The 27893-nt window shown below is 40.0% G+C and overlaps 1 protein-coding gene across 3 annotated transcripts in view; it reads left to right on the top strand.

The window, feature by feature from the left end:
• LOC109420563 (uncharacterized) overlaps positions 1-27893 on the top strand; it is a 295739-nt gene that overhangs the window by 218226 nt on the left and 49620 nt on the right. For all 3 annotated transcript variants that reach the window (XM_062850277.1, XM_062850276.1, XM_062850278.1), the window contains one exon: positions 21976-22237. In XM_062850277.1, coding sequence (XP_062706261.1) covers positions 21976-22237 — 262 coding nt within the window. The remainder of the gene's footprint in view (positions 1-21975; positions 22238-27893) is intronic.

The raw sequence follows: 27893 nt of genomic DNA on the forward strand, positions 1-27893 counted from the left end.
GAGGATTCATTAAGAAAAGATTCATTAAGAAAATCCTCAGTAAATTCATTCAGAAATTTCTCAAATGCATCATACAGAAGTTTTGTTTTGAAGTTAATGATTCCTTTAGAAAATCTCTAAAAATATATGTCTTCCAAGGTTTCCTCAAGAACATCCTCATGTATTGTACAAAAGTATCTAAAGGATTTTTTTTAAGAAATTCCTACAATGATTCTTTCAGAAACTCCTCTCTGGGAATTTAAACGAACTCTTTTAAGGGTTACTTCTAAAACTGTTGTATGGATTCTTTCAAAGATTGTTGTATAAATTACTCCTGAAATTGTATCAGCAAGATTTTTTTTAGGAACTTCTCAAAGCATTATGTCAGGAGTTCTTGCACAAAACCATTCAGGAAATTTCCCAAAAAAATCCTTTGGGATTCTCACCAATATACCGTGGAAGAATTGCTGGAGGAATTTATGAAGAAGCTCTTCAAGAAATTTTTGAAAATATTTCTGAAGGATTTCGTGGAAGAAATGCTGATATAGTCCCATGGGGTGTTGCTGGAAAAAAAATCCCCGCCAAAACGAACAGAATGTCCAAAGTTTTCCAAAATTTTTAAAGAAATCCTTGTAGGAGTTCCTGGAAGATCTTTGAGGGAAGTTTCCGAAGAAATTATTAGAGGAATTCCTAATAACTTCATGAATTTATCCAAGGTTTTCTTGAGGAGTATCCTCATGATTTTTTTTATTCCTCCGAAGATGTCCTAAGTGACCACTGAAGTATTTCGTCAAAACATACTTCAGCAGGCTTTTTCATAGGCTTCTTTCAAGGACTCTTCCAGGGATTGCTGAAGTAATTCCCACTGAAACGTCTTCAAATATTACTTCAATAATTCCTCCTTTTGTTCCTTCACAAATTTCTTCAATGATACTTCCAAGAATTCCTTCTGGATCACCAGCATGTATCCATCGAGAAATGAACCAAAAACTTTTTCCTTCATTGCGAAATAAGTAGACGGATTCCTTCAGATATATCTCCAAGGAATACTCAAGGATTCTCTCGCAAGGTTCTTCCGTGAATTCCTCAAAGTGTTTTTTTCCGGAAAACTCTTTACTTCGGAAATTGATTCAACAATTTACTTCATTTTTTAAAGAATTCTTAGATAAATTCCTCCAATGATTCATTCAGTACATCTTTCAAGGACTCTTTACAGTATTTCTTCTAAGATTCTTTCAAGTTCAAATCATTTACGGATTGTTTCTGAGATGTCTCCAAGGATTTCTTTACAAATTTTTACAATGTTTATTTCCAAAACTCTTTCAAGGATTTCCTTGAATACTCCTCTTTAACCCTTTGGAGACGGATGGGTCACATTAGCCAAGCCGTGAAAACCGACCTTCACAAACGTGTTCTAGACCAGCAAGATTGCATCCGGAAAGGCGAAAATGCCGTCTCCAAAGGGTTAAATATTCCTTCAAGTATTCCATCCGGATCGGTTCTCCGAGGAATCCTTCTGGAATTGCTTCATACATTTTTCAGAAAATTGTTTAATAATCCTGCAGAACTTTCTTCTAAAATTCCGTCTAGAGTTTCTCCAAAGATTCAATCAGGAATTACTTTCAATGAGCTCCTGCAAAAATTCTATCCAAAATTACTCCAAAAATTCCTTCGAAAAATTTTACGAATATGTATTCAGCAGTTTATTTCAGAGTTCATCCAATGGTTTCATTACGGATTCCTTCAAAGATTTAGAAGAAGAAAGAATTATCTCCGGAATTTGTCCACGAAATACTTCAGGAATGTTTTCAATAGCTCCATTAGGAACTTCTCCTCAAACTACTTCAGCAGTTCTTCCAAAAATGCATTCAGCCATTACTCCATGTCTTCATTCAAGAACTCATTCAGGGATATCCTCGTGTTTTTTTTTCAATTTATCCAAATGTTGTCTCAAGTATTTCTTGAAAAAATCCTTCAGCAGAACTGCGGCAGTAATTCCTTCACGTTTTGCTTCAGAAACTCTTCAAATGCTTCTCAAGAATTTGTGCAGTAATTTCTCCAAGGATTCCGTCAGTAACGCCTCCAAATTTTTATATTTACAGAGGTTTAATTCCTTCAGAGATTCTACCCAATGATACTTTCAGGAGTTTCAAACCTGCACGAGTTCTATCGGCAATTAAATCAAAGACTAATCCCGAAAATTCTTCCATTATTTCTTCAGAAATTGCTACATGGATGCCGTCAGGTATTTCTTCAAGGAATACTTATTAAGTTTTTCTAGATGAACTTCAGCGCATTCTTCCAGGTGTTATTGAAAAAATTGCTTCAACAATTTATTTATAGTTTTTTTTAAAGAGTTCTTGGAGCAATTCAGTAAATCAGTTAAAGATTGCTTGAAGTATTTCTTCAAGGATTCTTTCAATTTCATATCCTTTCAAGGATTTGGAGATTTCTCCAAGGGCTTCCTTTCCAATTTTTCAATGTTTCTTTTCCACAATTCTTTCACTGATTTCTTCGATATCTCCTCCAAAGATTTATTCTGGGAATCTACTACAATTACTCCAGGAATTGTTAGGAAATTTTTTTTTTATCAATTGAAACCTACAACGCTTTTTTGATGAATCCCTTCAGGTATTCTTTCAGGAACTCCTTCAATACAAATAAGGAAAAAAACTAAAAATTTCTTTACCTTTCCCAGAAAAACCTTCCTTTAATTCGTTTCGCACATTTGATCTTTTGTAATGCATTTTACAGGTCGTTTAGTTTTTATGAAAGCTACTGAAATTGGTACCGCTATTGCAAAATTTTCGCCTCAACTCCTTTTCGATTTTCTCAATGTGAAAGGTACAAAAACGAATCCATGGAGTCTCCGAAAAAAAATCGGTGGTGGAGTAAAGGAATGCGTAAAGTAATCCATAAAATTGTTTTGGAATTCATAAAAGGTTTTCTAAGGCATTTCTTGGAGACGTTTCTGTAAGAAGGGATTCTATGAAGTGACTTCTGCGCTACAAAATCTTGCGCTGCCGTGACTCTTCTGTGACAATGTGTTACTTGAGTTAAAAATCCCAAAAAGAAATTCACAAAAACAATTACCGGTGGTATTTACGGAAGAATCCATGCAGTAATTTCAAAAGAAGTTCTTGGAAGGTTTTCTAGAGGAATCCTTGGAAAAGAAATCTTGAAGAATAACTCGAGATGTTGTTGGAGAATTTCATGGAAGAATTCCATGGAGGAATATCTGAGGCGGAATATATAAGATTTACTTAAAGAACTGTTGGAAAAATTTTTGGACTCCGTGGAAGATCTTATAAAAAGAGTTTTTGAAAAATTATTAGAAAAAAAACCTATGCAACAATCTCGGAAGCAATCGATGGAAAACTTTCTAAAAAAAATCTAGAAGAAATTTCTGGAGCAAACTCTGAAGTCGAAAGTAATCACTGGAGGAATATCTCAGTGAATTCTTAGAAGATTTGTTGAATTAATCTCAGGAAGAATTTCTTAAAGTTTCCCTGTAGTATTTCTCAAAAAAAATCCATTCGATTCCTTTTAAATATTCAGAGAATATTTCGGAAAAATCCCTTATCAAAAACATTTTTTTTCTTATCAAATTTGTGAATGAAATACTAGAGTGAATTCGTACAAGGATACAGGAAGAATTTGCAAAGAACCGTAGATGTATTTTCGGAAGAATTTCTTAGAGGAATTCTTGAAGAAACTTACGAAGAAATCACAAAAGTATTTTCTGTAAATAAATATGAAAGTTTTTCCAAAAAAAAAAACCGCGGAAGAATTTTTGAAAAAATTCCGAATAAATATCTAGAGGAACTTTCGACCGCTAGAACTATCGAAGAACATTTGAAAGAATGTGGGAAGAAATTTGTGGAGAAGCCCAGAGAATATATTTCAAAAAAATCCCTCAAAAAATTTCTGGTTGAATCTCTCGAGGAACTTCGGTACGATTTACTAATAAAATTCTTCGAGAAATTTCCCGAGAAATCTCTAGCTAAAGTTCCTGGAGTTACATCAAAAATTTTTGAAGCAAATTGTTAAAAAAATCCGAATAAACCTTGGTAATTTTTTTAAATTATTTGCAGCACAATTAATAATTGATATTTTGAAGAATTTCTAGAAAACCTCTAGAAGATTTTACATATATAAAAAAATCTAAAGGAAACCCTGAACAAGTTTCTGAATAAATATATAAAGAAATTTCTGAAACAATCAGTGCAAGACGGTCTTCAAAATATGTGTGAAGTTTCTGGGGCAATTCCTAGTGACCTTTATTAATAAATCCCTGAAGAACATTTCCTAATGGATTATTAGAAGAAACTTTGAAATAATTCGTGTATGAATTTCTAAAGGAGTACTTAAAAAAAATCCAAACGATTTTTAAGAAGGTTTATTAAAAAGTCTTCGAAACTTTATTTTTCAATGAATCTCTGAGAGATTTTCTGAAGTAATCCTTAGAGAACTACCCAGACAACCAGAAATCGCATAAGAATGTACGCTGTACACTATCGCATACATGTACGGCTGAGAAACAATTTTCATCGCATATGATGTTATTTTTTGAACTTATTGCGATGTATCTGGTAAAATCATATAAGAGTGCAAATTAGCTTTTATAATGTATAACTACATCGTAGCAGACGATATTCTGATGTTTTATTGCGACGAGCTTTACATATTCGCAAAAGAGTTCGAGCGGACTCGCAAAGTGTCAATTGAATTCGCATAATTGCGCACTGTGATAACTCGTTAAAATATGCATACACACTCGCATAAGCTAGAATCGTTAACGTTGGTATTAGAGGGTCTTGTTTCCCGGACTGAAAAAAATCCCGGGATTCGGGATTTTTATTTTCCAAATCCCGGGATTTCCCGGGATCCCGGGAAAAATCTAAATTTTCTAAAAAACGATGAAAAAGTTAATGGAACGATTTATTAAGCACTTTTAATTAAATTCGATCAACTAATAACCATTATATTCGAAAGAAAATACATATTTCATAGACATTTGATTGTGTGAGGGCAGTTGGAGACATTCAAAGGTATTTGAAAATTTTCAAACAAAGTTCATCTTTATCCGCCATAGGTTAACTTGGGCTAAAGGTTAACTTCTGCCTTACTTATCCGAAGGAATTTTTTGACAGAACTTGATGATATTTCTAGAGTAATCCCTTATTATTTACCCTGAGACGTGAATGAATTCTGTGTGAGAATTTTATGACGGAGTTAAAATGGTAGTGTTAGAATGGTGATTTGAAAATTTCAAACGGCAATTTCTTAAGATATTATTTGTCCGCATTTTGTTTTTTTTTTTCTTTAAGAAAATGTGTGACTATTTCAATTATATGTGGATGTACATTCATGATAACATTTTAGAATTTCGATTAGTTTTTTTGGTGAAATACATTGAAGAAACTGTTTAAAAAATCCAGAATAATTCAAGACAGACTCTCTCAACAAACTTCTTGTTAAACTGATATGAATATCTTCAAAAAAAAAAATCCTTATAAAATTCTTTCGATTTTTTTTTATGATTTCCATTTCAACATTTCGATCCCGAAAGTCCATTGATTTTTTTTTTCGATTTATTTGGTAGGATGACAACTTCACCAATTTTTTCAGATGTTTTTTTTTTGTGGTTTTTACAACAACTTTTATATTTCTATTATTCCTATTATATGGTATTAAATTATATTCTTCGATTTTATTGTACGATTGGCTTTATTTTTTTTTGCAATTCGATATCGCTCTGTTTTTTACCATAAATCATCACAGAAATTTCTGCAGAAGATCTAAAAACGGTGTGCTGTTCCTTCTTGTAAATAAATTACCGATTTCTCTTAAAAATTTCGTCAAAATTATCACTTGTATTATCTCTAGTGATTGTTGAAAAGATCTCCGCAGAAAATTTCGCCTGGACTTAAGAACAAAATGTCTCAACGAATTTACGAAATCGTCAACAAATATTTCAAAGATTGTCAAAGTCCTGCAGAGGTTAGGGATTGTTTATCCGTTTTCTTTTGAAAATTGTGCGATTTTTCCTCATAATTTAAACGTAAATGTGCAAGCAATTGATCAGGGCTGTTGAATATTATATAACAACACAGTATTCTTAAGGGATAACTCCAGAAACATCTAAAAATATTTGCAACAGTTTACATATTTCACATATTGTAAAAATGTTGAACATTGCCATAAATTCCAAGAATACTACCAGAACAATCTAACCTAAAATAAATCATTTTCTTTCACATTTCGAAATTCTGTCTGTTGATTCAGTTTGATTATAATTGTAATGTAACGCCACATAAATGAAAAATGGAAAGGCAGTAATAAATTGTAAAAGTAAAATCAATGTAAAAACAAAAGATTTCGGCTCAGTTATGCCCATGTGGCGCCCGAGCCTTCCAAATAAACGAATAAGTAGAAAAAAATGAAAAATGAATGACATAAATTCAGCCAAAACATCTTTGGTTTAATTAGTTGGACTTTCATCTAGACATGATTTAAGTAGAAATAAACTATACCTGACAGATAGCGTAGAATTGGATGGAAAAAGGAAACATTGACAAAGAGAAGATTTCATAGTGAAAAGATTTGTTTTAGTATTGTCATTTTTTTTATTTTCGGGAAATCCCGGGAATTTCTGAAAAATATCCCGGGATCCGGGATTTTTCAGATCCCGGGATATCCCGGGATCTTTGTCCCGGGAAATCCCGGGATCTTTGTCCCGGGAAATCCCGGGCAAGACCCTCTAGTTGGTATATTGCGATGTAATATGTGATAACAATGAAAGAGGTGCTGTTGGAGTGCCAAAAGCTACAAGAAAGTTAACAGTCATCATTATGGTAACAAAACAAGTTGCAAAGTCATCATTATCAGGCCAACAAGATAATTAACCATGGGTGGTGTGAGTAAGAGAGGGGTAGTGATAACTGTGCGGGAACACGTTAAACACGTACAGCGCAGGGAAACCAAGCACATTTCAACAAACACTGAGGTGAGTTAGAATGTCATGACAATTATTCTGCGTGTTTCATAAGTGGTGTTTGGTGTAAAGTGTGAGGTGTGGCTCGAAAATCCTAAGGTTCTTAGTTTGAAACTGAGATGACGAGAATTGTTTTTTTTTCGAATATTATTTAGTCGCTTAGATGCTATATTACGTCGCAATAGTGCACACCGTGCATCGCATAAGATATCGCCTGAAGTCATGTAGCGTTGTTTTTTTTTTTCGTCAATGCTCGTATAGCGCCTCCACTTTTGTACTCATAAGGCACTTTTACTGCATCTTATGCGATGTAACTTTACCGCAAGAGTACGTAAAACATAAACATAAACTTCATTATACGTGCAAATTGGTTGTCTGGGTATAGGGTGACATTGGGTATTATTGGAGGGTTTGTTCTCTTCGTCATAGGGGGTTTTGTGGACCAAATTGCCTGAAACTTGGTCGTATAATTTAGCTTGGTTGGAAAAGATTTGGGACAAAGTTTGAGTTCAGCAGGTTGAAAAAAACATGATCGAAAACACACATGTTCCCCTATATCAAGATGTATTCCTGAGGGAAAGCATAAAAAAACAATAAATCCACCTAGCGGTGATGGTGACTTTCTCGAGCCTTCGAAATTCATTTCAACCATACTCACTCATAGACTAAAGATTTTTACAAAGAGTTATGTGGAATAAGCTCATCAACTTACGGTTAAATTGATTGTTTTTATTTTATTTTAATTAATGAGATTTTCGGCCTGAGGCTAGTACATCTTGGGACCGGCTTCACTCCCCTACCGCAGATGATGAGTATGGTGAGTATTCGATCCCAGGATCTCGGCTTTAACCGTGACACCAGGTTCGCCCCTCAAAGTAAAATAATTGTATTTAGACTCTAAATTTTAGAGAATTATTTTCACTCAAAATTGGTGCAAGTTTACTTGAATGTACAAAGATGGAAAAGGTAGAAAAGTATAATATTATGTATCGAAGTTCTGCCCAACAAAAATAACAATCCACTACACAGTGCATCTTCCAGCTTCGCATCTGCATCCCATGCAATGGTAGCATTGTTCTCCGCCAATAATCCACCACCAATCACTGACCGCTGCTGCGGGCGACCAGGGAGCAAACGAGAATAATGTATTCCAGATCTCGCCCTGAACATTACAAGATTGAACGCATTGCACGGACGGAGTGTGTGCGAGGCTCTATCCGCCTACATCTGTCTGCACTGCATTACAACGCCGATGCCTGGTTGTAGACCCGCAACATGTGGGTCATCGTCGTCCTCGTTGGAAACGTGGAATGAACGAGCAGCGAACCGAACGTCTGACGTGGTTAGCAAGCAGCACACGCTTGGTTATTGTTCGTTGAATCGAGCATTTTTTCGTCAGGTGGTTTCCTATGCATATGAGAAAAGGTGTACATCATCCTGACGTGTGTAACTCTGCGATCTCTGAATGTGGTGAATTTTGATTTTGAAGAATGTAGCACATTGGTACGATGAGATAACAAAATGAACAGTCAACCAACGTTCTTTTTTGGTTGACAGACGAACCAGGCGTCGTGTCATACGGATGGCGCTTCATTTGATGGTGACACAAGGAGTAGCCATTACCTGATATGGGATAAAATATAGTGATGAAAACGAGTTTTATTTTTTGTTATTCAGTTCGAAATTGGATTTATTCAAAGTGACTGTTACTATGCGTATCTATGAGCACTCACAGTGTTACGATGAAACCACCATTTAGGTAGGAGTCATTTAGGTGGAATCTATTTAGGTCCCTCCCAATGAGAGTCTAATGAAGGTGTGGAAGAGACACTTCGTGTGCGTGAGATCCGTGTTTGATGCAAACCATGTCACTACTACAAGCAAAGCGAGCTCCCATAAGAACGCGTGTCAAATAGTGACGTCACTATTTGTGTTTACATTTTTCTTTGCTTACTAATACATAGCCATCTCTTCTTCAGTTGGAGGATTCGAGGATTTCCAAGAACTTCCTTGAGTATAGGTCATCGGATCTACCAACATATTTGGTTGTCTCTAAGAGATTTACGATGCACACTCACACATCCTTAGGGAACTATGATCTATCAAGTTTTAAGTTCGAAGAATCTTTAAGGGTCTCCAAGAACTCCCTTGAGTATAGGTCATCGAATCAACGAGGGCTGCTAGTTGTATCTAAGAGCACTAAGATTGAGGTTTATGCTCACACAGCCTCAGGCATCCATGCTCTATCAAGTGGTGGGTTATATGATTGTATAGAAGTAGCCGAGAACTCCCTGGAAATAAGGCCATCTGATCTACAAGTGTAATCAGTGATCTTTTGGAGCATTATGAATGCAATTTATGCTTACACAGCCTCATGTTGCCATGTGCTATCAAGTGGTGAGTTCATTGTCCGTTTGAGGATTTCCAAGAACTTCCTTGAGTATAGGTCATCGGATCAACCAACGTATTTGGTTGTCTCTGAGAAATTTACGACTAAGGTTCATACTCACACAACCTCAAGTAACTATGATCTATCAAGTTTTGAGTTCGAATAATCTTTAAGGGTCTCCAAAAACTACCTTGAGTATAGGTGATCGAATCAACGAGGGCTGCTAGTTGTATCTAAGAGCATTAAGATGAGGTTTATACTCACACAGCACCAGGCATCTATTTTCTTTCAAATGCTGAGTTCTATGAGTATATAGGAGTAGCCGAGAACTCCCTGGAATTAAGGCCATCTGACCTACAAGTGTAATCAGTGATCTATTGGAGTATTATGAATGAAATTTATACTTACACAGCCTCATGTAGCTATATGCTATCAAGTGGTGAGTGCATTGTCCTTTAAGGACCTCCACAAACTTCCTTGAGTGTGGGTCATCGTGTCCACCAACATAGTTGATTGTTTCTAACGCCTTGAAAGCCTCCGGAGCCATGAAGCCTCCGTTAAATTCACCTGCGAGCCTCTGAAACCCCCTTAAGCCCCCCCTTTTTTACCACATACGATTTTAAACGTCTTGAAACGTCCTGAAACGCTTTGAAACGCCTCCAAAAACTCTATGAAATCTCCGTCAAATTCACATGCGACCCTCTGAATGGCCCCTAAACATCGTAAATCTTCCTGAAACTCACCTGAGAGTTGCTGAAGCACCATAAAACCTCTCTGAAACCACCTGAAACGCCTTGAAGCGCCTCTGAAACACAAGAGAAATACATGTGAAACGCAGTTGAAAGCCTCTGAACCCCCCTAAAATACCTCTGAAATGCCTTGAAACGCTTTGAAACGGCTCTGAAACTCTCGTGAAGTTCGCCTGAGAGCAAATAAAGTCCCCTAAAATCCCTCTGAAACCTCCTAAAACGCCCTGAAACGCCCTGAAACACCTTAAAACGCCTGGAAATGCCTTTGACCCTCCCCCTAAAAACTCCCTTGAAATTGGCTCAAGGATTCTATCAAGGAATTCTCGCAATTTCATTATGAATGTTTTACCGTATGAAAGATTACTCCAGGAATTTCTTCAAGGATACACAGAAAACTAGAGGATTCCTCCTGGATTTAAAGGGAATTCTCTACATTTTTAACTAGAATACCTATGTCTTCTAAGATTGTTTTATGATGACCTCAAGACTCTCTTAAAGGATTCCCACAGGATTGTAATCAATATTTTTTCCAGAAATTTCTCCAAGGATAAATATTTCGTCTAGGAGAATTTTCAAAGATTCCCCCAGAGCATTCCCGAAGGGTTCCTATAAATGTTTTGAGGGATTCCTACAAAAATACCTTCAAGGATTAGTGCAGGAAAAGCTTAAATAATTAAGCCACAATTTCTCTAGGATTTCTCCGGCATTTCCACCTAGGATAAATATTTCTTCTATGCATGAATTATTTCGAGGATTTTCTTTAAGGATTTCTACAGGAATTTATATAAGAGCTCTTCCAGGATCAATTATTCCCCCAGGCTTTTTTTGCAGGATTCCTTCGGAAATAAATACCTTTAAGAATTACTCCAAGTACCTCTTCAAGGAATCAACCAGGGCACATTTCTAGGATTCCTCCAGGAATTCTTCCATTGATATTACAACTAGGAATATTTTTTAAAAGAAAACACCAAAAGTACCTTCAAGGATTCTTCAGGTATACAATCAAGGACTTTCTTCACAGTAAGGAATTAATTCTATTCTACGACTGCCAGTTGTGTTGCAATTTAACAGCAGCAATCTGCTTCAACAAGGACAAATTGGATGCTACTCCCCATAAATGTATGCCTATGGATAAAGACACCTGCGGTTGAAAACCACCGGTGTAATGGAATACCTAAATTCAATATAAATTGACACTTGGTGTGCGTGGATCGCTGCTGGGAGTGCCCTTGTGCAAAAATGGTGCAATTCTGGCTGAATCCTGCTGACAGCCGGTGGTGATGGTGGTGGTTGCTGTGGTATCCGCAAAAATACCAAAAATGACGATGGAGTGTGATGGTAGTAGGTACATAAACAACGATTTTAATCTCGCATCCAGCTCCGCACTCACACCGACCGGGTGCCATCAAAATCGTGTCGGATATTTTTGCTCCCTTTCCAGAAGAGACCCGGCTCGTGTGAATCTGCTCTGTATTAGCTGCCGGGGTCATGCGGGCGAGCGAGCTTTGGCTTCACAGATCATTTCGAACCCGGAATAAAAGTGCGGTCGGTTGGAGTAGTGTTTTGCGGTCGAGAGAGAAAAAAAGGATACAGTGAAGGTTGCAATCTAACGAGTGTCATGACATCGTGTTTTCTATGAATGTATAATGCAAACAAGCAAAATTGAACGTCATTCATCAGGAATGTTTGGATTGATGATGAGACGTGCTGTTCCTTTTTTACGAAGAGGATTTCCATATTTTTTAGTTTGCTTGAGTTATTGTGATCATATTGTGAAGTTAGATGTTAGAAGTGAAACCTCATTTTGATGCTTATTAGGTCTCGCAAAGACGATAACATTCCGTTTGACTTTTCATAGTATGTTCTTGATTTGCACAAATATATTGACCACCAAAACATAGGAAATCACGTTTCACAACCTTTAACTGCGAATATGAATCATTCTTACGCAAAAACAATTCTGCTGCATTCTGCGCATTTCTCACCCCCTCGAAACAATTCTTTCGATGGCATATATCATTGATTTCTCTCTCTCCCTGTCTGGCCATCGAACAAGTACGTAGTAGTTTTTCACTCTTAAGCAGCATTATTCAACTGAATGGGATCCATTTTTTTTGCAATGTGTTATCGGCATGCTTTTCCAGTATCAACAGACTCATCTCGGCTTTGCTGTTGTTATTCATCAAGTAGAACTGTTCAAGCACAGTGGTACAAGTTAGTCAGAAATGGCAAATGTTGTAATCCATAATAAATAATTACACAAGCAGTTCAAGGTAGCGAGAGCAAGACAATTCTGTACTCCAGAACTCCGTCCAGACCGGGGGCCTTAGTGATCCTCTCATCATCGCCAGCCTTAGTCCCCAGCTGTCTAACAAAAGGAGGCCAAGGACTTGAACCATGGCGCAGAAAATGCCCCTCGATGATCCCCTTAAACATCTCTGGAGACTGCTTTGTATGAGCCATTACACTTTTTGTCTTGGCATCATCCCACGGATTCGCATTGGCACTCTGACAGAGACCTGCTTCGAAGTAGGCTTTTTTGCTTGCACTTACCTTGATCTTTTTTTTTACTTATTCGTTTATTTGGAAGGCTCGGGCACCACATGGGCATAACTGAGCCGAAATCTTTTGTTTTTACAATGATTTTAAATTTTACAGTTTATTACTGCCTTAAAACTATGTTAGTTTGGGAAGCCGAAGTACTCGCGGCTGTTTCGAGGTAAAGGATTGAAGAAAAAAAAGGGAAGGACGGATTTATGGGTTTAAAACTAAATTATTTGCTAACTTTTACTAAAACTTTGATGGGACAAATTGTCCATATCTGTAACGTAACCAAAAAGAAAGGACTTTATCGGTAGAAAACGACAAGAAGAGAACAAACGGAAGGGGGTGACGACAGACAGGGGCGAACAACAAAACCAAAAGGCGGACAACGAAAACAAGGAACGTACTACATCAAACTCTGACATCAACACGTTTCAAAAACTGGTAAATCAGGTTCATGTATTCCAAATCAAGCCCTGCCAACACTTCTCTAACGGGTTTCTGTTGTTTTCCTCGGACCCGGAGAATTTCATGCAGCTCAGATCTGACCTCACGATACTCATTGCATCCCCACACGACATGTTCGATATCCTGGTAAGCCACGCCACAGACACAGAGATTGCTTTCTGAGAGCCCATTACGGAAGGTGTGTGCGTTCAACAAATAGTGGTTGGACATCAGCCGACACATCACACGAATGAAATCGCGGCCTAAATCCAACCCTTTGAACCATGGCTTCTTCGACACCTGTGGAATGATGGAGTGCAACCATCTACCCATCTCTCCATCTCTCCATTTGTGTTGCTAGCTGATCAAGGTCTCCTGACGGGCCAATGCAAAAAATTCGTCGAAGGCGATTTGACGCTCGTAAATATCGCCTTCGCTAGCGCCCACCTTAGCCAGCGAGTCCGCCTTCTCATTGCCCGGAATCGAGCAATGTGAAGGGACCCAAGCTATGGTGATGATGTATGAGCGTTTGGACAAAGCACTCAAGACTTGGCGTATTCCTTTCAGGAAGTACGCTGAGTGCTTCATCGGTTTCATTGACCGAACAGCCTCCAGAGAGCTTAGACTGTCGGTAAAAATGAAGTAGTGCTCAGGTGGAAGAGTGCGAATGTACTCTAAGGTGTAGTATATAGCCGCGAGCTCAGCAATGTATACCGAACATGGCTTTTGAAGCATGAAGGTGGCGCTATGAAATTCGTTGTAGACACCGAATCCAGTCGAATCATTGGTTTTGGAACCATCTGTGAAGAACTGTCTGGTCCGCTAACATGCCCGAACTTACTTGCAAAAATTTGTGGAATACATATGGAACGAAAAGATTCCGGTATACCGGTGATCTCATCCTTCAAAGAGAGATCAAAATCCACAGAGGAGCTGTCGAAGTCTGAGAAGTTGTCACGATTGGTGTTAACCGGATTTGGGCTTACCTCCAGTGTCATGTACCAGTAGTACACACTCATAAAACGAGTTTGGGGATTCTGTTCGAGCAGCTTTTCGAAGTTTTCTATGACTAACGGATTCACAACCTCGCATCGGATGAGGAACCGGAACGACAACTCCGCAAAGCGGTCTGTCAGAGGCTGTACACCAGCAAGTACCTCTAAACTCATTGTGTGAGTCGAGTTCATGCAACCTAACGCGATCCGAAGGCAACGGTACTGAACCCGTTGAAGCTTCAGCAAGTGTGTTTTCGCCGCGGATTGAAAACAGAAGCTACCGTATTCTAAAACCGATAGAATGGTTGTTTGGTACAGCCTGATCAAATCTTCCGGGTGTGCTCCCCACCATGTTCCGGTAATAGTTCGCATAAAGTTGATTCGTTTTTGGCATTTCTGTATCAGATACACAATGTGCTTCCCCCAGGTGCATTTGGAATCGAACCAGACGCCGAGGTATTGTGAAGACATGCTATGAGTGATTGTCTTACCCATCAGAACGAGCGGAAACTTAGCCGGTTTGTGTTTTTTAGAAAAGACAACCATCTCAGTTTTCCCCGGAGAGAACTCGATACCCAGCTTGAGAGCCCAAGTAGACAAATTGTCCAAAGTATCCTGTAGTGGTCCTTGCAGATCGACTGCTATTGATCCCGTTACAGAGACAACACAGTCATCCGCAAGCTGCCTTAACGTGCAGTTTTCCATGAGACAATCATCTATGTCTCTGACATAAAAGTTGTAAAGAAGGGGGCTTAGACATGAACCCTGGGGGAGGCCCATGTATCTAATTCGTGAAACTGTCAAGTCGCCATGAGTGAAACTCATCTGCTTCTCAAACAGCAAATTATATAAAAAGTTGTTCAGAATTGGTGAAAGGCCACTGTCGTGTAGTTTGTCGGAAAGAACATCGACACAAACTGAATCAAAAGCCCCCTTAATATCCAAAAACACTGAGCCCATTTGCTGCTTTTGAGCAAAGGCAAGCTGAATTTCTGAAGAAAGCAACGCAAGACAGTCGTTCGTACCTTTGCCTCTGCGGAAACCAAACTGTGTATCTGACAACATGCCATTCGATTCAACCCATTTGTCCAGTCGAAAGAGAATCATCTTCTCCAACAGCTTCCGTAGACAAGACAACATCGCGATTGGACGGTACGAATTATGATCCGACGCGGGTTTCCCGGGTTTTTGAACAGTTATCACCCTCACTTGTCTCCAGTCATCCGGAACGATGTTGTTATCCAGGAACTGATTGAACAAGTTCAACAAGCGCCTCTTAGCGACGTCGGGGAGGTTTTTAAGCAAGTTGAACTTGATTCGATCCATTCCTGGAGCGGAATTGTTACATGAAAGAAGAGCAAGTGAGAATTCAACCATTGAAAAAGGCCTATCCATGTCGTCCCTATCTTCAGAAACATCACGAATTATTCGCTCAACGGGCACGGAATCTGGACAAACTTTTTTTGCGAACTTGAGGATCCATCGAGGAGAGCTTTCTCGATCCTCGTTAACCGACGACGCGTTACGCATTCTTCTTCCGACGTTCCAAAGAGTTCTCATCGAAGTCTCGCGCGACAAACCCTCGACGAACCGACGCCAGTAACCGCTTTTCTTCGCCTTGATCAAGTTCTTGAACTTGCTTTCAAGGGAAGCGAACCGCTTGAAGTTTTCGACCAAACCGCGTTTCCGAAACTCTTTGAACGCCGCGGATTTCTCGCGATAGATTTCTGTACACTCACTATCCCACCACGGATTGGGGGGTTTCCTGCGAACCGACGGACCTGGCACTGGTCGCCGTTGTGCCTGAAGCGCGCTACTGATGATCAGTTCTGATAGAAACTGATACTCTTCCCGCGGTGGAAGGACTTCTACCGATTGCTCACCGTCGATAATTGCTTCTGCGTACCTCTCCCAGTCAATGTGCTTGGTGAGATCGTAGGCGATGTCGATAGATGGAGGTTGATGTGACCCATTGGAAATAGAAACAACAATCGGCAGATGATCACTACCGTGGGGATCCTGGATAACCTTCCATGTACACTCCAGCGATAGTGAGCTCGAACAGATTGAGAGGTCTAATCGGCTGTTTCTAGGGCTGCCATCTTGAGCTGGAGGTGCCACTCGTGTAACTTCTCCGGTATTCAAAATTGTCATGTTGAAGTCGTCGCAGAGGTCATATATCAACGTTGAACGGCTGTCATCGTACAGTTCCCCCCAGCCTGTACCATGGGAGTTGAAATCTCCCATGAGCAGCCGAGGCTCGGGCATAACCGAGCAGATGTGGGCGAGATCCCTGCGAGATATCACAGTTCTCGGAGGAAGATATATGGAGGCAACACTGAGGGTTTTACCTCGGATAGTCACCTCACATGCGACGGCTTCAATGCCTGTCATCGGATGAAAATCGACTCTGTAAAATGAGTGCTGCTTCTTAATCCCTAGAAGCACCCCTCCGTACGAGTCGGATCGATCAAGGCGAATGATATTATATTCGGGAAAAGGTAAGGTTACATCAGGTGTTAGCCATGTTTCGGAAAGTGCAAAAACATCGCATTGAAAATTGTTAACTAAAAATTTAAAAACGTCTAATTTCGGTGTAATACTACGACAGTTCCAGTGTAGAACCGAAATCGTATCTTCGACCTCGGTGGTTAAATTAGCCATCGAAGATACGATTGTCGCAAGGAGGGGCATTTTAGAAGCCAACTGCTTCAAAAGAGGGGTCACACAAGGAAGAAGTCCTTTTACAATGTTCTTCACGGAATCTGAAGCATTGAAGAAGCTGAGGATGATGTCTACGATGCCAGAGAGCGTAAACAATGGCGCACCATGAGGTTGCTCCTGGTGCTCCGGATGCTGTCTTTCCGGTTGAGAATTCGAAAAACGTGGGACATCTGGGATTTTAGATGTTCCCGGGAGTGATGGAAAGTCTCGTTCGTCCTGGATTTTGAATCCCGGAGGGGAACGTTTTGTGACTTTCTTACCACTCTTGAAATTTGTCATGGTGGGTTGGGGGTCGCTGCTAGGCAGATTCTGAGGTTTTTTGGTGGGTCTCTGGAGCCTCATCCGTTTCCTCGTTTCACCCTTGAAAACAAAGGGAACCCCGTCTCCGACCTCAGAGTCAGAGCCCTGATCATCGAGAGATAAAGACGAGTAGATGTTACGGGATTCAACGGTCGGGGCAGCTTTTTTCAGCATTTCGGCGTAGCTTCGCCGTGATCGCTGCTGCAACGATCGTTTTTGATGTTTTTTTCTGCTGTATGTACCTTGGGCAATCAATCAGATCATGTGGACGGTCGCTGCCACAATAAACACACTTGGGCGGCGTTTTACACGCACCGTCCACATGTCTCTCCCCGCATGTTGCACAGCGAGGTTTATTGCTGCAGTACTGAGCGGTGTGGCCCAGCTGCTTGCAATTGATGCAATTCATTACCTTCGGTACATACAGCCTCACAGGTAGCCGAAGTTTGCCAATCGCCAGCAGATCTGGTAATGCAGATCCGGAGAAGGTCACACAAAATTCATCAGATGGTGTGTAAACCTTCTTCTCGCCCTCCTGGGAGACCGAATGCAGTTGCCGGCAATCCAGTATCTGGACAGGAGGTAGAGAAGGGTTATGGAAACGACCACAGCCTTGCATGATCGTTTCGCAGGCAGGGATAGGGTGCGACTCAAAACTCTTTGCGTGCCGCACACTCTGCTACGAGACAGCACAACAAACTAGAAGGAGACGAGTACGCGCAATCGGTTGTGTGTTGCTCGCTTGCTTTGCCGCGCGCTGGAGCTCTCCTGTCTCTCACGCTGCACTCTCTCGGTGCTTGTCTCCGTGCTTTGTACTTGGCTTGATACTACGCATGATTGCAAAAAAATCGAATCAAACGACCCATCACTTGTCAACCCTTGACAAGCTTAACAACTTTGCCGAAAACACCAACTCTTCAATTAATTTATTAATTGATTTTTTCTGTTTGGAGACAAGCGCAGTCCCAAGCACCGTGCATTACTCCCTGCGCCGTAGAGCTAGTGCTGCGATTGTCTCTCGCACAATTACGAAAGCTCTCACTCATACGTCTCTTGTCTCTCGGCAAAACGGGAGACGAGCACTTGCGATTGTGTGAAGCACACGCTTTTTTCGCACCGCACGGTGTATGCCGCCAATCCCTGTTCGCAGGTCAAAGATGCGTCGGCGACCTTCCCTGAAATCTGTATCGACGCGCTCGGAAGGTAAACGAAGTACTCAAGTGTAAACAACTCGCAGGCCACAATCTCATTAGCGTGTTTTCGGTCGCCTACTGTCACCCGAAGCTTATACTTATGACACACATGTGATACAAGAATCACTGTACAATTGCGCTTGAAATGAGTGCCATACTGAAAATTCTCTCAGTTCAAGTCAGTCTTGTTAGAATTTTCTTGACACTGCGTACCGTTGTACAGGAATCACACTCGTATCACATGTCTGTCTGGGGTATTAGCTGTACCGACCATGTCAATGGAGACAACGGAAGAATACCGCTTAGTCAGATCCTTGCTGATTTGAACGGTGTTCAAACGTTTGCCTTTGGGTCGGAAGAAAACAACATATGGCCCGCCAAAGTCGGGAGGGTAGGCCTTGAGACGGGGGGACGTAGAAACAGATTTACTGTTGGTGTCCATTGCAGAAGCACCAGGGTGAAGGGAGACAAAGGGATTAGCATTTACATCGCCTTGTTGGCTCGAGCAGTCCGATGCCAATAACGAAGCTTCGTTGATGCGGTACGACGTACCCCCGCCATCGCCATCATCGCCCATTGTGGTAGTTAACTACCACCACGGGGCACTCAAAAACCTTAAACTAACACTATCACGGGGACGAGAAATAATCAAAAAACAAGGGACAAAATTAACGCTACAGGAAAAGTGAGAAAAAACTGCTTATGTACCAAATTAAATCTAATCAAAGAGTCAGTGGAGAGGGGGGAACAACGAGAGGTAACTTTATGTACTTATCTTTGTGCACTCTGTTTAGCCACAGGCTCGACGACGACAGGTCCAAGCGATCGGATGGCCCGCACAGGGAGGAAGCGAGCTGCTGCTGAGCGCCCGACGCTGCGCTGGTGTGCAGCGGTTGAACGTTGAACGCTCTCTGCTCTTCTCTCGGTGGGCTGCTGCTGTCGACGACGATGCACCCTTAAATGAAACAACACAGCACACGAGTAACTTTCACGCAGCGACCGAAAAGACAAAAGAATTTTCACGCAGATTTGTGTAACACTGGATCAGCACATTTTGTGTGTTGATCCAGTGTTACACAAATCTGCGTGGACATTCTTTTGTCTTTTCGGTCGCTGCGTGAAAGTTACTCGTTGCGCTGTGTACATCGAGTTCTGCGTGTGAGCTTGGGTACTCACTGGAAGAAGCCGACCACGGCCGCGCGAGCGGCGCGGTGTGCGGGGGGTGCTGCACTGCTGTGCTCGATAATTGGACAATGCGCCACGTGATATAATGAAAACGTGAACTTTACTCAAACCAAACGAACTTTTGCGGCAAAAATTGTGGCCTAGCCAACCGCACTCGTTCCACTAGGGATAATCACTTCAACACTTGATCACTCGGAAAACTAGCACTTTGGAAAAAGCCACCGACTGGATAATATCGGGAGACAAACCGAAAAGTTGCGACTGTCTCGCACGAACGCTCGCCAAAGAGTGATCACGCTATTTTTTTCTCGCTCATCGGCTGTGTTGGCAACGCACAGAGCGCTGCAACACATGCACAAATGACCGAATGTGTTTAAAATGTGTGCGCGCCACACACATTCCATGTGTTCCCGGCCACATACTCATTTTTGTGCGGCTCGGTGGAAACGGAACAGTCAATCGTCTCCCGAGCCGCAGTCAAACAGTTTGACAAGTGTAAACATGAGGAGGGTTTTCGAGATTTTTTCCATCGAAGAGCTGGAAAGCAGATGGAAATGGAAATGTTTTTGACGCATTTCCAACTGCTTCAGCTATTCGATGCAAAAAATCTCTGAAAATCATGAAAATTGCATGTTTTTTTTTCAACTTCCCAAAACAAAACCTAATATGGGAGCGGATTCCATATTCCAGGCGTTCCACAGAATGTGTGTTTTCCACACATGGCGAAACCTTCACCCCCCAGCACAGCGATGTGTAAGGCCCATGCAACACATATAATGTGCGGCATGTAAAGAGGGTATTTTGAGAGCGACCAGCACAGCCGCGGTGTCGGTGTGAGTTAGCGTGATACCTTGATCTTCAGCGTGACTTTGGCAGCGGCGAACACCACCCGTCGTTCATTTCGCTCTTCCTCAGTTCGTGCTCGCTGCATCCGCCGACTAACCCGAACGCCGCAGATCCGCAATCGATTGAGTCCGCCAGTAATCCGGTGGCACCCATTTCTAGGCTGGCCGCATCGTACGCACGCGAAAGCACCGCTACTAGCTCATCCTCGATCCCGCTTAAAGCGGTCTTCTCACTTTACCGGGCCGGGACCATGCCGGGCCCCGGCCGTGCCCCGGCCATCGATTTCTTTCTAACGATATCTTTATAGCGAATCACCAGGTTAACATAGCCATCGTCTACCCTCAAGTTCGAAGTGTTAGGCCAGGACTACAAAAAAGTAACGACTATAATCAACTCCACTCCGTTCCGACTACAGGGGATGGCCAAAATGTTTGGGATAGGCAACTTCTTTTCTCCCACAAAAACATTCAACATGCTGTAACTTTTCATATAATGCATCAAAAAATCTCAACTTTTGACTGTTTGTCACCCTATTATATGTGCATCATTGGTACAAATTTGGGCTCGATTGAATAGTTTTTCGCGAAGTTAGAACCGTTCGGGTATAACACTATTTTTTAGACAACTCATTTTTGAGCTGTCATATCTCGATAATCTGTGAATCGAATTGAATGATTTTTTTTAACGTTTATCAACAATATATTGATACTCAATACAACGTTATTAAACGTAACACTTTCTCACGATGAATTGAGTTATACCGGGTTGACATTTTTACCCATATAGAGGAAAATAAGTCAAATTTACAATACCACACAAAAATTACTAAATGTGTTCTTCCTTTAATCTAAATAGGCTCTAATATATCTGATCAAAGATAACTTGAGAACAGAAGTGGAAAATCTTTGGACATCAACACAAAAATTTATTGACATTGACGTAAAAAAAATATATTTTTTTCGAGAAAAATCCAAAAAGTGTCAATCCATGATAACTTTTTTCAACGTTCAAAAAGAATATGTGTTTTAATAGTTTGTGAAGCATTTGTATATTGTTAGTGTACGTTCAAAATTTCATTCAATTCGGTTCACTGGTTTCCGAGATATGACAACTCAAAAATGAGTTGTCTAAAAAATAGTGTTTTACCCGAACGGTTCTAACTTTGCGAAAGATTAATCAATCGAGCCTAAATTTGTACTAAAGAGGCAGGTTGACAAACAGTCAAAATTTGAGATTTTTTGATGCACTCTATGAAAAGTTATAGCATGTTGAACTTTTTTGTGAGAGAAAAAAAGTTGCCTATCCCAAACGTTTTGGCCATCCTCTGTATGTACCTACGATCTCAAAACTGTGTAACAAGCTTAAAGCATGAAATATATAAAGCATAACCGATGTCCGTTCAGCATTGTGTTTTGATCAACTCTTCATCAAAATAGAATCACTATGCCATATAGAGGAAAACGTTCTCCAAACAATGTTTCCATTGCAATGCGTGATGCTTTCTTTCGTCAAACACACAAACCCATTGAAACTCATATAATTTATCTGTGCAACGTATAATTTTGCTCTCGTGTTCTATCCCTTTTATTCCACCCGCTCCGCACTCACCCCACCACTACATTCGCAGACAATCGTCCGGGAGATGAACCGCCTCGGCATGATAGTGGACCTATCGAAGTCCTCCGTGGCAACCATGAAGGATGTGCTGGCGACCTCGCAAGCACCGGTCATATTTTCCCACTCGTCGGCCTACGCTCTGTGCAACTCCAGCCGGAACGTGCAGGACGAGGTGCTGCAGCTGGTGACGAAGAACCGTGGCCTGGTGATGGTCAACTTTTACAATAAATTTCTCAGCTGTACCGAAAACGCCACCGTCGAGGACGCTGTCGGTGAGTATCCTATCTGTCTCTCTGTGTATAGTTGCCTCTTGTTTTTTTTTTATCAACTTCCACCACCAGTCAGTGTGTTGTGTATTTGTGTTGTGGGACGTTATTGCTTGTTTTGCTAAATATATATGACATCGGTGAGATGGTAACAGCTGGTCTGCAAAAGGGTAACAGGCAGAAATCAAAAATGGAATAAAAACATGTGTACACACTCACGGGACAGTAACATGGTGGGAGGGCATATTGCATCATGCTTTCCACGTTCCGTCAATATGGTCGACGCAAAGTGACCATGCTGCTCCCTGTGCGGTTCAGCCGGACAAATAGTGGCAGTGCTCCATTTTTATCCCTATGGAAAACCGCAATCGGTTTTTGCTACATTTACAACGGTTCGCATCGATGATACTTGTTTGTCGTCCGGAATGGTCGTCGTCAATATAGTGAGCTCGATGAACATATGAGAGTATATCAGAATACTTTATTACAGAGAGGATGCAACTTGGTATAATCATTGAACATTTGAAAAATATTGCAGGAAGTAAGTGCATATTACCATACAGTGAATAAAAGAGATAAATCATAAAGGCTACTAGCACAGATTATGTAAACATTTTTCTATCAGGTATCAGGTATGAGTTCAAAACAATGGACTTGAAGAAGACACGGTTCAATATTAGCTCTGTGAGTTGCTACTCACCAGCTGATCCAAAGGTTTTTTCAGGCATGTTTACACTAAAAAGCTTCAGATCCAATGAATATTACTTTTTGCAATTTTGCTGATGATTTTCTTGTACTACTGGAGTGTGAGTAACACATAATAGTAGTTTACGCAACAAGGTGCAGAATGACGATTTTTACAGCACGAGTCTTGTAATTATCCAACTCGGCAAGCCTCGTTGGATAAATATACGACTCGTGCTGTAAAAATCGTCATTCTGCACCTTGTTGCGTAAACTACTATTATGTGTTACTCACACTCCAGTAGTACAAGAAAATCATCAGCCAATAAATTTTAAAATCTATTCACTGTATTCCAGATGGGAATTAAATACAGTGATCACATTATCCTTACAAACGATAATGTCTTGAACGAGAAAAGTGCTTGAGAGATGGAAAAATTTGAACGCGCCTGTCTACACGCAGAACTCGATGTACACAGAGAAACGAGTAACTTTCACGCAGCGAGCGAAAAGACAAAATAATTTTCACGCAGATTTGTGTAACACCGGATCAGCACATTTTTTGTGTTGATCCAGTCTTACACAAATCTGCGTGAAAAATCCTTTGTCTTTTTGCTCGCTGCGTGAAAGTTACTCGTGCGCTGTGTTGTTTCATTTAAGGGTGTAGTGAGTAGGAGCATTAGCGGAGCCAGCTTTTTCTTTTTTCTTACTCACTCGCCCAAACATGCAAACGAAAGAGCGAGATGAAAGAGGGGGCAAGCTGCCTCCTCTTCTATCTTTCTCTTTCTCGTGTATGTTTAGGAGAATGAGTAAGAAAAAAGAAAATGCTGGCTCCGCCAATGAGTAGGAGTCATGACTTCGATTCGCATAGAGAGGATGAGTACTAGTTTTCCGCAAATTCCACTCCAATTTGTTCCCATTCCCCACTCAGCCAGTATTTTTTTTAATCTAGTAACTAGAATTAAGTTAGTTGGATTTTTCTCACCATAATCTGAAGCATCGAGTTTAGCTTAAATTATTCTTGATGATACATCTCAGTCCTTGTATGCTATAACTTATAACTTATACATAATTTATACCCAAGCAGCACCTGCAACATCATCTAGAATGTGGCTTTCTATGCTATGGTCTAAATGAGTTGCACTAGAAGCACACGAAACATTCATCTTGTCAGTTGAGTTGCATTTATACTCCGAGATACGTAAAGTTGCGGCTTTGTTACATAGAAATCACAAATTACCACCTGTTTGACATCGATTCGTGGAGGCGGAGCTTACATATTGCTCACAAGTGATAATACAGTCAGCTTACATTAAATGTGTTATGTAACATGCATGAAACATCTAACTCTGGTTTGTTTGTTCAGACTAGGTTCCAAATGCGTTACAGAAAACTTAGGCGTCTTTTCATTTTGACAGTTGGCCGGGGTTCTGCTAAACCGAACTAAGCGCCAAAAACTTTATTCCGAGATAACTAAGCTTAAAGTTCAACCACTCACAGATAAACAACAGCTAAGATTATTTGAAACATTTTCACACACATGTAACTTACAAGCCTTTATTAACCATCAGAGACGAAGAATACATGTAAATTATTTGAAATCATTGATATAATTACATTTTATTTTTCAGTACTTCGCACTCAGTTCACTCTGGCTGAACAAAAACTTTGGAATATGGTTTATAGTTCAGTGTGGCTGACTGTGTTTCTTTGTTTCATAGAAAACCATTCAGATTGTGAAAAAAATCTCGATTTTTCATCGTCTGTTAAGTTGAAATCGATATCACTCATAATCCTTTACATGAGTCAGAGAGGGCGCGTATAGTATGGTATCACGGAGGTCTCAAAATAGTTTGAAATATGAACGGCAGAATTCCTCCCAGCTCGGCCCTTCTCATCTATGTTTTTTTACAGGCGGTGCATGTGCATTGTGCAGGCACAAAGCAAGAGTGACTATGTAAAATGATGTCCTTGCATGTCCTGAGGTCCTGAGATGTGAAAGTGGAGCAATTTGTGTACTTTAAATTTATGTTGGTCGAAGAAAACCATGAAAATGATCTGCCAAAGTGAACTAAGACAAAAAAATCGAAAATATTAAAGAGATTCGAACTTGGATCACTTAAGTGATAACCAAGCACGTTACCTCTAGGTCATTTTGCCTAGCTGAAGGTCAGTCGTTAAGTCTGAATCAAGTTCTAAACATTCTTCTCCAGCATGGTTTTCGTGAAAACGCCATTTTTCGATCAGCCAAAGCGAACCAAGTGTTTGATTTTTTTCAAGCTGTATTATTCTTATTAGCCTTGTTGTTCAATGACGGCTTCTGTGTTAAATTATCAGTATGAGGTGTGTCGACATAACGCAGGTATTTAAAGCCCGATGATTTGTGTATTGTTGAGAATAAATAGATTCTAAAATGCAGTGGATTTGGTTCGGTCTGGCTGAATGTGATTTGGAAAAATGACGATCAGCACCATCGAAACATAATTGTATCCTCCAACATCCGTATTTCTAATAACGTGTTCAATTCTCTCACAGATTGTTACTATGAGTGGGTTAGAAGTTAGAAATTTGACAGCGATGAGCAGAACTTGAAATGTTCTTCATCTGGACCAAAACTGGAATATTTCGCTGATTCTATGGAATGGTTTACAGTTCACTCTGGCTGGATGCAATTTTATTTTTTGCATGTTCTGCCAAACAGAAATTTTGTATTTACTGCACAAAGAGCTGTCAGAATTACTGCATTTTTACATGGAAGGAGGATCATCAATTTCTTTATTCAATGGTTATGAAAACTCAATTTTTCAAAAAATGGTCTTTGGTTCGGTTTAGCAGAACCCCGACCAGTTCTCTAACTTGTGACAAAGAAGGTGCAATAAAGTAGCAAGTAAGTTCAGTAGCTTTTATGGTGTGTTGAGTATCGATTCTCTCACAGAGCTCTTGGTGTAGTATGTAAGGTGAGTAGATTATACTCCTGGTGTCTATGGTTCGAGTCTGGACAAAATCTTTTTCCATTTTTTTATCATTCCTCATAAGAATTCAGAATCTGCGCTTTTTGGATTTCAAAGAAGAAGCAATTGTGTACTGTCGTCCGTAATAGGGACAGTGAATAAATTGCACTAAGTTTGCAATTACTGGTTTAGCAACAAGTCTTATAAGAGCCTTCCGCGTAAGCAAGTCTGAAAATCGTCGCTGTCCGAGCAGAAAAGTCAACGACGATTACGAAAACTTGGCAGTCATCCATGCCCTGGTTCATAGAACTTTACAACAGTTTCAAACCTGCGGAACGAACCTGGTGCTATGGTTAGAGCAAAGGGGACATCCATTAAGTACGTCACGGTCCTAGGGGGAGAGGGGTTTGTGAAAGTGTAACAAGCAATGTATTAAGTATAGAAAACCCCGCACGGAGGGGGGAAGTTGGGGTCGAAAATTCCCAATTTTAGCGTGACGTACTTCATGGATGCTCCCAAATGAGTATCACGTCAAGGACCTGAGATTGATTTCAACTCCCGACAAACTCACTAAATATTAATTCTTCATTCGAAAGGACAGACGCGATTCGATTTTTTGATTTTTTATTTGACAGAGCAATAATTTTTCAAAATCGGTTCCCATACACAGTTGGAGGAATGTTCAATGCATTTTCCGATTTTTTTCATGATGGAATATGTTTTTCAGTTTTACAGAAACCATTTTTTAACGAAATTCCATGGTTTATTTAAAACTGTGACATATTCTGCCTTCTGGGGAAAGGTTCGGATGAGTTAGTCTGCCACGATTGCCGTTGTAACTAAGAATGAATGATTTATTTCTACTTCTTAACTCAATCGAGGTGGTGTGTCACACGCCTTTTTGCTGCGTGTGAAACTTATAGTTTATCGCACTCTACCGCAATGTGTTTATGCTACCATGCATAAACACGGTCGTTCGAGTTGACTCTATAAACACACAGGCGTAGTCAGGGTGTATCCACCACACGTCCTCTTTATAATTTTTTAAATTTTAGCCTATAGTGTAAAATTTAAAACAATACAGTTATTATTATTTTGAATATCATATTAATCTAATGCAAGATAGTTTATAAAGTATAACAATAATGTGTAAGTCCTATAATAGTGAATAAGACTGATATCATAATGTTTTGATAAAAATGTTTTATACAATATCCACCACACGTCTCTTTTATTCCACTTTTCTTTACTTCATTTAACTACGGTATTGCAATTCAACCCTCGATACTTCGTATCTTGGGCGCCACCTTCTCAAGGTGAACGTATCGCTCTACAATAGTTTGTAATGAAATAATTTAGTACGTTGTGGTTCATAAGATTTAATTGTTTGGATTCATAGTTTAATTAGTTGTAATAAATGGTTTCGTTCTATCTTTATGTATGATATCTAACCTATTTTTGATTCTTACCTCAACATTTTGACCTCTATCTGTTAGAACGGGATAGGGTCCATCGTATATACTATTTAGTTTTGATTTTGCTTCGTTTTTTATTAGTATCAGTTGACCTGGTAAATATGTCATTGGTTTCAATTTAGTATTGAGCTTCCTGATTCTGTTTTCTTTGGCGTCAATTAACCGTTGTTGAATTTCTCGTTGTGTGATTTGAATTTTGTATTTCAATGATTTAGCATAATCTTCCAAATTGTATATCGGCGTTTGGGTTTCGTAATCTTTTAAATTTGATGGCAATTTACAGTTTTTACCAAATACTAGTTCAAAAGGAGTTTTTTCTGTTTCCAGATGAACAGTTGTATTGTAGGCGAATTGATAGAATTTAATCCAAGATGACCAGTTACCTGGTTGTCTTGCTGCATAAATTCTCAAAAAGTTTCCTAGACTCTTATGCGAGTTCTCCAACGCTCCAATCGATTGATGATGATAAGCCGTAGAATTCAATTTTTTGATTTGCAACAGTTCACAAATATGTTGAAAAAGTTCAGACATAAATTCTGTTCCTCTGTCAGTT

Source organism: Aedes albopictus, chromosome 2 (assembly GCF_035046485.1).
Source record: "Aedes albopictus strain Foshan chromosome 2, AalbF5, whole genome shotgun sequence".
NCBI lineage: Eukaryota > Metazoa > Arthropoda > Insecta > Diptera > Culicidae > Aedes > Aedes albopictus.